Source organism: Salvia hispanica, chromosome 3 (assembly GCF_023119035.1).
Source record: "Salvia hispanica cultivar TCC Black 2014 chromosome 3, UniMelb_Shisp_WGS_1.0, whole genome shotgun sequence".
Lineage (NCBI taxonomy): Eukaryota > Viridiplantae > Streptophyta > Magnoliopsida > Lamiales > Lamiaceae > Salvia > Salvia hispanica.
In genome coordinates this window covers 34223236-34235703 of record NC_062967.1, presented here as the reverse complement: position 1 = coordinate 34235703, position 12468 = coordinate 34223236, and the positions used below count along the sequence as shown (strand labels likewise).

The window sequence follows — 12468 nt, the reverse complement described above, 5'->3', positions numbered from 1 at the left end:
CTTTTTCAACTCTTGACCTCTTCTTTGTCTTTTTAGGTAAATAAAATTATAAAAAATGACCAATTTATATGAAAATACCTACCCTTGAATTTAGTGATGATTTACTGTTAATGCCACTGTATACAAAAATTGTTTCACCATAATCACTTCTTTTGAACTAATATAAATTTTTATATCACATTACATTATGTACTATTTTCATTTGATTATCACAGAATTGAGAAAAAGCGCTAGTGTGAAATGCTATAGCAATCGAGGATATTTTTACGACGAGACCTGCGAATATTAGAAGTGAGGATTTTCCATGTATTTTTTGTATTTAATTCTAATTTCAAAATTGTTTGTTTTATTGAATTTGTAGTTTTGTACTAATTTGTAGTACTAATTGGTTAGTTTGTACTAATTGTTTGTTTTATAATCCTTTTTTCAAATAAATATTAAAATAATACTAGATGGATCATGGACTTCTGAAAAGTGGGGTAGAAAGTTTCCCATTTCCAATCTCAGTCAACTATTTAGTCAAATGCAAATCTGTCACAATTTACAAATCTCAAGAGAATAGTATTAAACAATCTAAGAAACTATCAAGACAAAATCATTACTAAAATTAACAATCAGACAAAGGGTATCAGGAATGATTCATACAAGATTGAATCTACTTAGATTCAAGATTCTAGTCCATGTCTACTTGTTCGTGGACTATGTACATTACAATAGAATTCAATTTTTATCACACCAAGATATAAAAATGTATACAGATTGTGTCATCAAGTTACTATACTTGCATCATCAAGTTCACTAGATGTGATCTAGGCAGAACGAATCCGGCTCTCTTTTCCTCGAACGAGTACTCTATCTCCTCCTCGGCTGCCTTTGCCGGTGTGATGGCGGTCATCTGCAGCGTTGCGGATGGCACAGGCTTCTGCATTGGCGTCATAGCCAGGTGCATTGGGATAGGCAATGTGGTGGAGGGTGTAGAGGCTGCTTGAGGCATTATGTTCTCTGCTTCGGCCGTTGGAATCGGTTTAGAAGGAGTGGTGAATGGTGTGGTGCTGTTGTTGCTTGTGAGCATCTTTTGCAACATTTCGTTATGTTTCTGGTTGATGTCGCCTAAAATGTTTGTGGCGTTCGACCTTGATGAGTCCGTGGATGAAATGGGAGAGAACGGCTTTCGCATCATGGGCGAGGGCGATTCTATTTCTCGAGACTGCTGGTTTACAGGAAGCCCGGCCAAGTCCAAACCTCTCCTCCCTGAAATCAAGACACAAGAAACTCAATTAGAAATTCGAAAACACAGATGTCGAAAACATAGATACTGTAATAAGAGAGCTTATAGTTCTTTATATTTTGCATTCTGACTCAGTAACAAGAGCTGGGAAAATTACCAGAGGAGAGTGTTTGAAATCCGTCATCCTTAAGAGAGTCGTGAGTTATACGCTGACTCTTTTTGGCGCTGCGAGTGACGGGAGTAGCTTTTGCTGGAGGAGGCATATCATGCCTTGGAGTCTGTAGCATGTTTCCACCGAGGGAAAGTCTTCTGCCGGTGGCAGCACCACCACAGGACAATCGAGCGCCTTTCTTCGCGCTTTGGTTCTTCATAGGACTTGGTTTGGAACCATAAAGAGCCTCCTGCTCAGTAAGTAACTGCCCCTGAAGTTTCTTCTGGTCCTGTTATATAGCAAATGTACATATACAGAAATGTAAACAAGAGCTAGAGGAATAGAATTGGACTTGTTATGGGATACAAAAGGTCTATACCCTCTGCCTTTTGCGCTCTATTTCCTTTTCTTGCCGCAAAGTCATGTAGTCTTCAAGCATAGAAAGCAGACGAACCTAGACATAGCAGAAGAGAATCAGGATAATGTGTTGCTAATCGCAAAGCATTAAAGAACTTATGGACGTGCTAGTACTTACGCCATCGTAGGTAAAATAGACTCCATTCTCTTTTTCCCATGTGGTAGTCTTTGAAGCCAATGTCTCCACCATTGCTATTCCAAGGAACAAAGAATGTCAAAATCTTACATATGCACATATTTCAAAGTAATGCGCCGATCAACTATACTACCATACCGGGAAGTTTGTTGACCAGAACACGAGCTTTTTCGGCACGTTTCAGAACAAGATGGGCACCTCTCACAGCACTGTAGCGATTGTCATCCTACAAAGAAAGGGGACCATTTAAAGCAATTACTCATTGGAACTCGAGAAGTAATCAATAGGAAATTGTGTGTGAGTCTAACTAACCCTATTATACTCCTCAAGCCAGCTCTCCTCGTCGCATGCAGCCATCCACTTCTCAACCTTTTCAAGTATGTCTTTCCTGTTTAGAGCCTCTTCTCTGACTTGAGAGATCTGGAGTTCAATTTGTTCAAGCACGCAAGAGGCATCAACAGCTCCTGTTATTAATCAGAACAAAAACATAAAATGAGAATGATAATAATTGAAGGAAATAGATTATTGATAAGTTGAAGACATATAGTTACCAGATTGAACAGCTTCTATAGCCAAATCAACTGCATTATCTGATTCTGGAATTAAATGTGTTTTCCTACAAATATCTTCAAGCTCTCCCTTCTTCTTGAAAACAAGTTCCTTCATTTTGCTTACTTTCAGCTCCTCCAGTCGAGAAACTTCAGCCTTGACCTGATAGACGTTTTTGCAGTTTTTATAACCAGTTTGCAAGTTAGAAACTTCAGCTTACAAATTCGAGCAAGATATAACACATTGTCTGAAAGTGAATATGTTCGACTCACGTGATTAATAAAGTCGGCAGAAAGCATGCCAGGCTCTGTAATTTCATCTTCTGAAGCAGCTATATTACAGGTAACTTTCTGGAAAATCTGTTGCTCTTCAATTGGTGTATCCATCAAGTTCCAAAGCTCCAGTAATGAAGATGCTAGATCTTGTAACTGAGTAGTATTTCACAGTTAGCAACTCGCTCGAACTTAAAGGGAGCTGATACTAAAGAAAATAATCACAGATGATGATATACCTGCTGCTTTCTCTGTGTTTTAACTTCCTTCATTCTTTGTATAGCAGTCCTCAGTTGTTCAATGGTACCGTTGCTGATGTCTTTTCCTTCAGGTTCCCCTAGTCTTGGATGAATCTCACTGACAGTTTGCTTAAAATCCAAACCCAGCACTGAGCAGCCCGAGTACAAATAATTAAGGTACTCATGGACACGTTTCAGACGTTCACACTGCAAACAATCCAGGGTCCATGAGAAGATAAACATGAAAAAATCATTTAAAAAATAAGTACTATATGATAGTTCCACAAATCTACCTTTTCAGTTTGGAGTGCCTGCAGTTCAATGTGTAGTTCTTCAAGCTTTCTCAAAGATAAATCAGCTTCGTTCACTGCCACATCCTTCGAAGCATAACCTCCACCATATATTTCATTCTTTATAATCTGTATCTCACCATTCACCTCTATAAATTGGTTTTTCCTATCAGATTTCATCTTTCTCATCTCTTCTATTTGTGGAAGGATTGCTCTCAGTTCAGCCTTCAAACTTCCAGTGCTTTGATCAGACTACATGAAGAAAGGTCATCCATTAAGGTAAAAGAATAAACTGTTGCTTTTTTTTAATGAATTAAAGATCTCTCTACCACAACTACACTGCTGAAAATGTACTTAAAACTCCAATATGGATTAAACAATTATCATCAGTGAACACTGATTAGACTTTTATACAAAATCAACTTTGAGTTGGCACATTAATTAAGAAACACATGACTAAAACATACAGTATATAGGAGTAACAGAAAAGAGACAAATCTATAGCTTACCTGTCTAATATGTACAGGAGGCTCACCAATTGAAGAGCAGATGGCGGCAAGCTCGGCCTCAGCATCCGCAATTGCTTGCCTCAGTTGAGCCCTACACTTGTTTGCTTGATCTACTTTTCTCCTGTACACCTCTAAACATTCTCGTTCGAGCTCAAGCAACATTATGTCCTTTTCCGCATCAGATTCCCCCACCTCGTCCCATATTATCTGACAGAAATAAGAAAGATGACACCCGAACGTCAGTAACAATTCATTTATATTATCTGAACCAAAAAATAATTCAAAAAACAGATGGAAAATGAAGAGGAGAAAAAAATGTGATCACTTAGTCATAAGTTCATCTACCTGTAGTTCATTCAGAAGAGTACCACATGTTGTTTCCGTTAGAGTAAGCATCTTCTTCTCACCTGCCGACATTTTATCGAACCACTCCTGCAGATAGCTGCTAACCTATAAAACACAATCAGCATACTTCACTATCACATTTTGAGTGGTTCACAAAGATCCAACGCCAACTAACACAGTGCAAAGGAAAGAGAATAATTCAACCTACAAACAAACTTTTCCAACTATCAAATTTCAAATCAAATGGAGTACTACTTAATTTATGCGAATGCTTATGAATCGATTGAGCTATCAATCTAAAATTCCCGTACCTCAATGTCGAGGTTCTTTACAAGTGATGACAAAATAGCATAGAATTAATCTAATTAACCTAATTAACCAAGCAAAATTTCTGCGAAACGAACCGACCAGCTCGATTCATAGAAATTCAGCTCAATACCGACGTTAATTACAAGCAACAGTTCGGCGAAATGAGCTGACCAGCTCAGTTCATCATAACTCTATATAACTCAGTTTATCCAAAGGGGAAAAACAAATTCCACAATCAAATCAAACAACACAGCACAAAAAGGAGATGTGCAGAAGTTTAAGTTAGATCTGAGAGCGTACCTGAAAAATTAGCCCAAAATCGATGAGAATGTTTCTTATCGCAACAATTCAGCAGCTCTGGTGAAGATTCTGGGACCTTATCTTGAGAAAATGGAGAGGATTTTTAAATTATGGAGTGAAGAAAGTAGAGTGAAAAGATGCAAATTGGGTGTATTTGAAAATTCGACCGTTGAAATAAATAGACAAGTTTTTGAAATTTCGAATCTAAGGAAGGACAAAAAAGTTATGTGTATTTAAATGGAATTGTCAAATGGGCCTGTTTCATTCGGACCCAGCTCGACCCAGGCCCATTAATGGAATGAAGCGGCTTGGGCTGAGTTTCTGAACCCAACTCGGTCTAAACCCACTTGGTAAGGAAGCTGGGTGGGTCGGTCCAACCAAATAACTCAAGAGAGTGATGTTTCTATATTTAGAAATGTGTAATTTAGAGTGATACATAAAAAAAAAAGTAAAATGTGTCACTCAGAGTGTGACACGGAGAATATGTACTCTCTCCATATTCAAAAAATAGAAACATTTGAAACGATTTTAATGCATAATTGGTAAAGTAAGAGAGATGAAAAGAAAAATAAGTAAAGTAAGAAATATGAGGAGAAAAAGTAGTAAAAGTAGAGTTAGTAGCTAGATTGTGGGGTCCATGTCCTAAGATAGAAAGATTCTAAAATTTCTATTTTTAAGGAACGACCCAAAATGGAAATAGTTGTTTTTTTTTTAAATGGAGGGAGTAACATTTGTGGAGTTAAAATAGTTTTTTTATTTATTTGATATAGCAATATACAATAGTTACTTTGAAATAAATTTTTTTGGCTGAAGTTAAAATAATATCAAGATTTAGTTTTTAGGAGGTTGTTATAACATATATAGAGTTAAAAACTTAAAATAGGTTTGTTTTTGTAGATTTGATATAGCAATATAATAACTTTGAAGTATAATTTTTAGGTTGAAGTTAAAATAATATCAAGATCGAGTTTTTATGATGTTGTTTGATAAGTAATATAATTCTCATCAGGTAAAAAAAAATGGATGGAGTTGTGTATTCTAGATTCCGTATTTGAAATGTCAAAATGAAAATTGTCCTATGATTTTATTTAATGATACACACTAATTTATTACACATGCTTAATTTAGTTCATACTACTAAACTTGTTTGAAAGAAACAAATGCAATATATGAATAAAAGGAGAGAAAAACATAATGTTTAATAAAATCCAATAAAACAAATCCATGCGTAACAATGCTACAATGAATTGAGCAGATTCATGTGTAATAATGTAGTTCAAAAATAATAATACTACACTAAATTTGTAAATTCAAAGTCCCGATTTATATGTAACACCCATTTCGTTAATCCATTTGTCTCGATTGATGAATTCCTCAACCGTAAACCTACTAACTTGTTGGGCATTAAGTTTGAGCCTCAAGCCACTCCACTTGACCCTATCACTGGTCCCGGCCCCGGGCCCCCAGTTCCGGTACTCAGCGTAGAAGATGGTGCTCGGGGCCGTGGTGCCAACCCAAGGTAGCCACCCTTTCGGGTCGATGAAGCCCTCCATCTTATTTTGCAAGAAAATGGTCGTGGAGTAATTCTTCCACGGCCGCCCTAAGAAGTTGTTGACCCCGGTCAAGTTGGCCGTGGGTCTAATGATGCAGTTATGGATGGATATGCCCGTGTTTTGGTTCGGATCCTTCTTGCCTTGGGCGGTGATGGTGTTTTTTTGGCCGTGCAAGGGCAGCTTGGGCATAATGTTGCAATTTTGGATCACGACCGCGGCGTTTCCAAAGATGAAGTCCACGGTGCCGTAGATGTCGCACTCGCGGTAGAATTGGCGGTTGGAGTGTGGATAGAGCGTGTCTTGGTACCCGTCCATTTTGCAGCGGTAGAAGGCCGAGCGGTCGGCCGTTGACATAAGGGCCACGGCTTGGCCCTTGCTTGCCCCGGCCGTGTTTACGAACCCCATGTCTCGGACCATGAATCCTTTCCCCTTCACGGCTATTTATGGCAAAAAAAATATCAAAATGTTAAGAAGTTTATAGTTTTGAATCATAGTAAAAAACAAATATTTATGGCAATCAAAATTCTGAAATGTTAATAAGTTTTTAGTAGTTGTCAATCATAGTAGTCAATAAAATTGATTCGCAATTAAAAATTTCACTCATTATGAATTTATTTTAAAGATACTAGAATTAGTAGTAACATATTTTTTGACACAAAAGTGCATGTAAGAGAATAAAGTAGTAGGGAGTAAGAGGATATATTACCAAATGTGGCGGATTGGAATGTGGGAGTTCCATCAGCATGGTTGAGACGGCCGGAAACAATGGTGGCATCCTTTCCATCACCAATCATCATCACATTCCACATCTTCTTCTCTATCCTCACATTTTCAAAATAAGTCCCCCTTTTCACGTATATAACAAACCTCTTTTTACTCTTCTCCGGCACCATCTTCAGCGCCGCCGCGATCGTCGTGTAGCCACCGCTCCCGTCCCTCGCCACCACCGCGTCGAACTTCATCTGCCCCGCCGGCATCTCCAGCATCCTCCGACCGCCGGCCCCGCCGCCGAGTGCTTCCTCGGCCGCGCTGACGAGCGCCAGGCTGTTGCTGGTGTACTCAGTGCAGTTCCCGAGGTGACCCGCGGCGAGGGCCCCGAGCGCCGCTGATGCAGTGCTCAGGTCCTCGACGCACGTCTCCTGGTATGTCGCCGCGGCGCTCAGCCACGTCCTGTGGTCGTGGAGGCTGGCAGCGGCGGAGGACGCGGAGTCGTTGAGGTGGTCGAGCGCCAGGGAGAATAGCTCGCGGCAGCTCTCCAGTGCCGCGAGCGTTCTGTTGTTGTCTGCGACCACCTTCTGCACTGTAGGGTGTTGGAAGAATCCGTCGGCGGCTCGGGAGAGCTCGCCCAAGGAGACTTGGAGGGAGAGCTTGTAGATGTCATGAGGGCTGACGTGGCGCGGTTTTATTAGTGGGGAGAGGCTGGTGTAGCACGTGTTGGGGTATAGGGTCGCGGCGCAGGAGGCCTTCAGGGAGGTGGAAAGGCCTCCTGCGTCTCGAGTTTGAGTGAAGAGGAAGATTCCGCCCATGATGGCGACAAGGACTATGCTGGATACGACGATGATGGTGATGCGTTGGCGCGTTTTCCGACGCGCTGCGACCCCTTCTTGCTCGGCCTCGTTTAGATTGCCGTAGGGGTTGAAGCTAGCCATGGTGAGTTACTTATTGTTGATTATGGGTTTGATATTTTTTTAGAGTGTGTGTGTATATATAGTATGAGATTTGGTGATATTTTTGGTATTAATTATACAAGGAAGGCTCCATATTTTTGAAAGGGATCGCAGTGACGATCATGTCATGCAATAGAATTTTTGTTTGATGATTTATTAATGGAAATATTTAAATCATAAGTGTGTAATGTCATGGGGGAATTAAAGTGGACTATTCTTGATTATACCTAATTATTAAAATCTTCATACAACGTCTTCAACTTGGGTAGATTCAATACTTATTCATTAGACTCCATTTTAATTGACATTAGATAAAACTGATTATGTTTAATCGTTTGCAAATCGTATAATGAACCACATTTATAAAGTTAAATTTGATAAAGAGTTTGTAGAATTCGACTTTTGACTTAAAAAAAATTGTTTGGTGACTAGAAATGTTTATCAAATACTTAATTGCGTTTTTTTCAATTATTGATAATGTTAGTAAGGTTAATTAAATAAGGTATATAGAGCTAGTATAATTGGTAAGATTCTGCACTAGAAAATAATTTGACTAATGATTTTAAATTCCTTTTTTGTAGATTTTACTTATAAGAAAAGATATAAACAAAGAAAGTAGTTCAATTTTCCATATTCTTATTTTCTGGCCTTTCTTATAGATTCTCTTTCCTAATTTCAAGATTCTTACATAGAAAATTATTATTTTTATTTATTTTACTACAGTACAAACGGTATAATAAACGAATTATAGAAATGTATTTCAAAGCAAAGATATTCGAAAATCAAATTCTTCAATGCCCTAATAAACACAATAATTTACACCACCATAACTTATATTTACACCATTGATCAGACCTACTTAATACAGTATGAATCATTCTATTTTCCTTCCTACATATGCATCCTTTTAATAAAAGTTACTACATCATATCTCATTATTTATTATAAATTAATTGAACAGAAAATGATCAACACAATAGCAGCTGCTCAGAAACATCAAGAACTGAAAATCCATACTGTCAAAACATAAAAGGCTCAAAAAATCAACAAGAGTGATCAGTTTCTATCCCAAAGGAAGCATACAGCATATATTTCTCGAACACGCCACAATCTGCAGACGACCATATATCGGTAGCATAACAGCATCACCTATAGGAGAACAAAGTAGCATAGAATATACTCGTTAGAGGAGACAAACCTGATCTCGTGGCAAGATTTCCCAGCTCATCGGGTTTTCAACGATTCACTGTGTCATAGGATCATCAGCTCCTAGACGTTAACGTCCATCTAAATATGCATGAATTATAAGATAAACTTACAATTACAGAAAGGGTCTGTTAAAGTTTATATTTCTCAATAAGAAGAGTACATGGGATGAACAAGACAGGGCTCATTCATCCATTAAGTTACAGAAAGCTTTCTAACATCAAGTAGTATTCTATGGCCGAATGGAAAAAAAACATTTCTTCTGTATAACAAATAATATAACAGAATCAAACATGAGTTAACTCTGAAGAAAATTTTACTTAGTCATGGGATTCTCGTCTTATAATTTCATATACCAGCTCGTTCCATGTATCTACTGGACCTGGCATGCACCAATGCAAGCAATCCTGTGGCGGGGGCTTACCATCTGGCCCTCGCTTAGTAATCTTATTAGGATCTGGGCTTCGATATGGACCTGGATGCCCATCATGGCGATAGGAAAAGGCTTCTGTAATGTCCATCAATTTCAGTTTCGACTTGTTTGTCTTTTTCTCTACTGCACGATTGAATCCGTTGACTTGTTTCTCATGCATTATATTGGTAAAGCCGTTTTCAACTATTGCACCTTCCAGGGGCCTTTCTTTCCCGGTACACGATCCTCCAGTGTTCCATGCTCCACCCTCGTAATGATCTGGAGAAAAGCTGCGGACAATGGTTACACCAGTGTAATTTGGGTGTGTGCCCATGGCAGTAAGAATTGTTTCCACAGATACTCCAAAAGCATCAATGTTGTTGATTTTCTTTTCACGGGACTTATCTGGCCACCACAATTGCCCCCCTACGATCTCATTGTTCAATATGTATACTGACTGCTTCGCAAACCAATGGCCAGACGAAAGGACAATTACATCAAACTCTGTGATATATTGCATGAAGCCCTCATCAGGCGCGTCAAGATGGAGCTTAGTCACACCGGCAGGAGCATAATCAAATGGTTCAGAGGTCTGATGAACAAGCCACGAGGACCATATGCGAACAATCGTTGTAGATGTAGATCTGAAATAATATCGTTGCATTTTCTTATTACCTCTGTTTTTAGGGGCTTCAGCCTGTGAGAACACAAAAATATCAGGTTAACTCAATATGTGATCCTAAACAGATAATTGACATAGCAATGAGCTAGAAAATCAATCACGATGGTCGTCTATACAAATCAGAAATTAAATGGAAGAACTGTTCCTCTCACCTGCCACAGGATACACAACATCGACTCCATTTGATTTCTTGCAACTGAATCACCTATAAAAGCTAATGTTTTTCCTCTCATTAGCTCAAGGAACTTCTTTGGATCAAACCTAGGAATGTCACACTGGGATGGTTTCCATCTCCAGTTCTCATAATCTTTGTCTGGTCTTCCATTTCCTTGGCAGTTCTGCATCTGAGTGATTATGGGGCACGAGTCGTTCCTATATAATGGTCCAGCTTCATCATGAATCCATTTTCCATGATAAAGATCACAATCTGCAGCATGAGTAAAACAGATCGGTATGCATAAACTGCTGAAAAAGGACTAGTTCGGCTTAACATACAAAGTGAGTTTTTACTACAGCACTATGCATATGATGGTACCAACATATCTTCTAATTTACATACTGGGGTACAATCTAGCACAAACACATATCACTATCTGCAGTTATAATTACTAGTATCATAAACTTAGCCAAATAATCAAAATGTTCCTAAATTTGGATGGTAAAACCAGGTTCCCTTTGCCAATACAAAGCACTGGAAATTGAATTATTAGCAACACCAAAAAGAGATCCAGGAATACAGTAACATCCAACTTATGAGTTATGAAATGCAAATCAATTTGGTGATACGGTGACAAAGTTACTAAAATCCAACTTAGGAAGAGAAACCAAAGGGGCTAATGAGAAGATAAAATGAGCAGAAGAGTATAAGAAGACATAAAGATGTCAAGAAACATTTCAGGAGTACAGTACCTGCTTCAGCAACATTAGGTTGGCTCGAGTCGGTGGCAGCACCAGAAGAATCAACACTCTCTGCCAACTCGGTTGGTTTATCACTGAAGGCGATTGATGCATTTCCCTCAAACGAACTATCAGGAAGCATTGTATTGTTACTGTCACTCCTTTCTCCCTCAGGCTGTGGAAGCTTATCCCCCAAATTCCCAGATTCTACTTGGCCTGACTCGGATGCTTCATCCTTAGCCCCTTGTACCAAAGCTCCCTTGCTATCACCTTCACCAGATTCATCAAGTTTGGGACCATCATCCTTAGCCCCTTCGACCAAAGCTCCCTTGCTATCACCTTCACCAGATTCATCAAGTTTAGGACCATCATTGACTTCATTCTGGTGATCCGCAAGAACAGTTACATTTGATTTGTCTCCTTCAACAAACGGCTGAACAATGTGCTCAGACTCTGAAGCCGAAAGATTGAGGGATGAATCCGAATCAAGCTTTCTCGGGCTAGTAGCACCATAGAAATACTCATGAATCGTAGAGCCAATAGGTTGTGAGACCAACACAGTTGAAGCAAGCAGTAAGAATAAGGCAAGCCCTCCAACTGAGGCAATAATCGACAGAAGGGCCTTCGGATACGAAGTTTTTTGCCAATCCTTGAATGAAACAGATTTCATTTCTGTCTTTCAAACAAACACACTTCTACAATATCCAAGCATTCCAATAGCTACTTACAAAATCTATGCTACAGCAACTTGCAAATTTGGTCGAATTTCAATTAGATTTACCTATAACGTATAAGCTACAACATCCATCCTCCAAAACTTCTTCACCGATTCAACCCAATCTCATCAGCTACAAAATGCAAAGACGATATTCAGAAAAACCGAAAAGCAAGTCACATTTTGCATCATTTAACAAAAACACAGCCACATCAACAAGAAAAATCCAGATTTGGCAAGGATTTCATAATTCAACTGTAAATTCAAACGAATTTCTTACCTCAAAAACCAAGAAGAAGCAGAAGGTCGCGCAAAATCGAATTGCAGGCTCAAGATAATTTGAAAGGGGGAAAGCAGAAGATCAATTCAATTGACATACATTAGATTTTGGATCTTGAAAGGTCAAAAAATGAATCGATTGAGGTAATGAGCTGAGATTTTAGGGATTGAATTGATGGTTTAGGATGAATGATTAAACTAAGTAAGAATGATAGCTGGCGTTAATGGCACGACCGCACGATCTTCAGTTCCTCGTTCAAATGGAACAAGCTTTGGACGGTTAATTCAATAGTTAGAAAGAGAATTACAACA

At 38.9% G+C, this 12468-nt stretch overlaps 3 protein-coding genes across 3 annotated transcripts; all 3 read right to left on the bottom strand.

The window, feature by feature from the left end:
- Positions 1-587: 587 nt before the first annotated feature.
- On the bottom strand, positions 588-4903 carry LOC125213814 (65-kDa microtubule-associated protein 3-like). Its single transcript, XM_048114560.1, has 13 exons — positions 4746-4903; positions 4137-4241; positions 3792-3998; positions 3286-3534; positions 2993-3199; positions 2754-2909; positions 2484-2643; positions 2245-2396; positions 2071-2158; positions 1915-1988; positions 1759-1833; positions 1386-1668; positions 588-1251 (listed from the first exon to the last, which is right to left on the bottom strand). The coding sequence occupies exons 2-13, from the start codon at positions 4206-4208 to the stop codon at positions 776-778; spliced, it is 2199 nt and encodes a 732-aa protein (XP_047970517.1). The 5' UTR covers positions 4209-4241; positions 4746-4903; the 3' UTR covers positions 588-775.
- Positions 4904-6055: 1152 nt separating this feature from the next.
- On the bottom strand, positions 6056-7947 carry LOC125209746 (probable pectinesterase/pectinesterase inhibitor 46). Its single transcript, XM_048109330.1, has 2 exons — positions 7005-7947; positions 6056-6735 (listed from the first exon to the last, which is right to left on the bottom strand). Exons 1-2 carry the CDS (start codon positions 7945-7947, stop codon positions 6056-6058), a joined length of 1623 nt encoding a protein of 540 aa, XP_047965287.1.
- Positions 7948-9286: 1339 nt separating this feature from the next.
- On the bottom strand, positions 9287-12450 carry LOC125215833 (protein YLS7-like). Its single transcript, XM_048117402.1, has 4 exons — positions 12158-12450; positions 11175-12010; positions 10418-10692; positions 9287-10280 (listed from the first exon to the last, which is right to left on the bottom strand). Exons 2-4 carry the CDS (start codon positions 11830-11832, stop codon positions 9492-9494), a joined length of 1722 nt encoding a protein of 573 aa, XP_047973359.1. The 5' UTR covers positions 11833-12010; positions 12158-12450; the 3' UTR covers positions 9287-9491.
- Between the last annotated feature and the right edge of the window lie 18 nt (positions 12451-12468).

Coding starts and splice junctions, on each gene's coding strand:
- LOC125213814 (XM_048114560.1), bottom strand. CDS start 4,208: ATGTCGGCAGGTGAGAAGAAGATGCTTACTCTAACGGAAACAACATGT. Junction 3,535..3,791: donor CTCCTGTACATATTAGACAG/GTAAGCTATAGA, acceptor TTCTTCATGTAG/TCTGATCAAAGCACTGGAAG. Junction 1,834..1,914: donor TCTATTTTACCTACGATGGC/GTAAGTACTAGC, acceptor TGCTATGTCTAG/GTTCGTCTGCTTTCTATGCT.
- LOC125209746 (XM_048109330.1), bottom strand. CDS start 7,947: ATGGCTAGCTTCAACCCCTACGGCAATCTAAACGAGGCCGAGCAAGAA. Junction 6,736..7,004: donor ATTCCAATCCGCCACATTTG/GTAATATATCCT, acceptor TGCCATAAATAG/CCGTGAAGGGGAAAGGATTC.
- LOC125215833 (XM_048117402.1), bottom strand. CDS start 11,832: ATGAAATCTGTTTCATTCAAGGATTGGCAAAAAACTTCGTATCCGAAG. Junction 10,693..11,174: donor ACCTAATGTTGCTGAAGCAG/GTACTGTACTCC, acceptor CTCATGCTGCAG/ATTGTGATCTTTATCATGGA. Junction 10,281..10,417: donor TGTTGTGTATCCTGTGGCAG/GTGAGAGGAACA, acceptor GTGTTCTCACAG/GCTGAAGCCCCTAAAAACAG.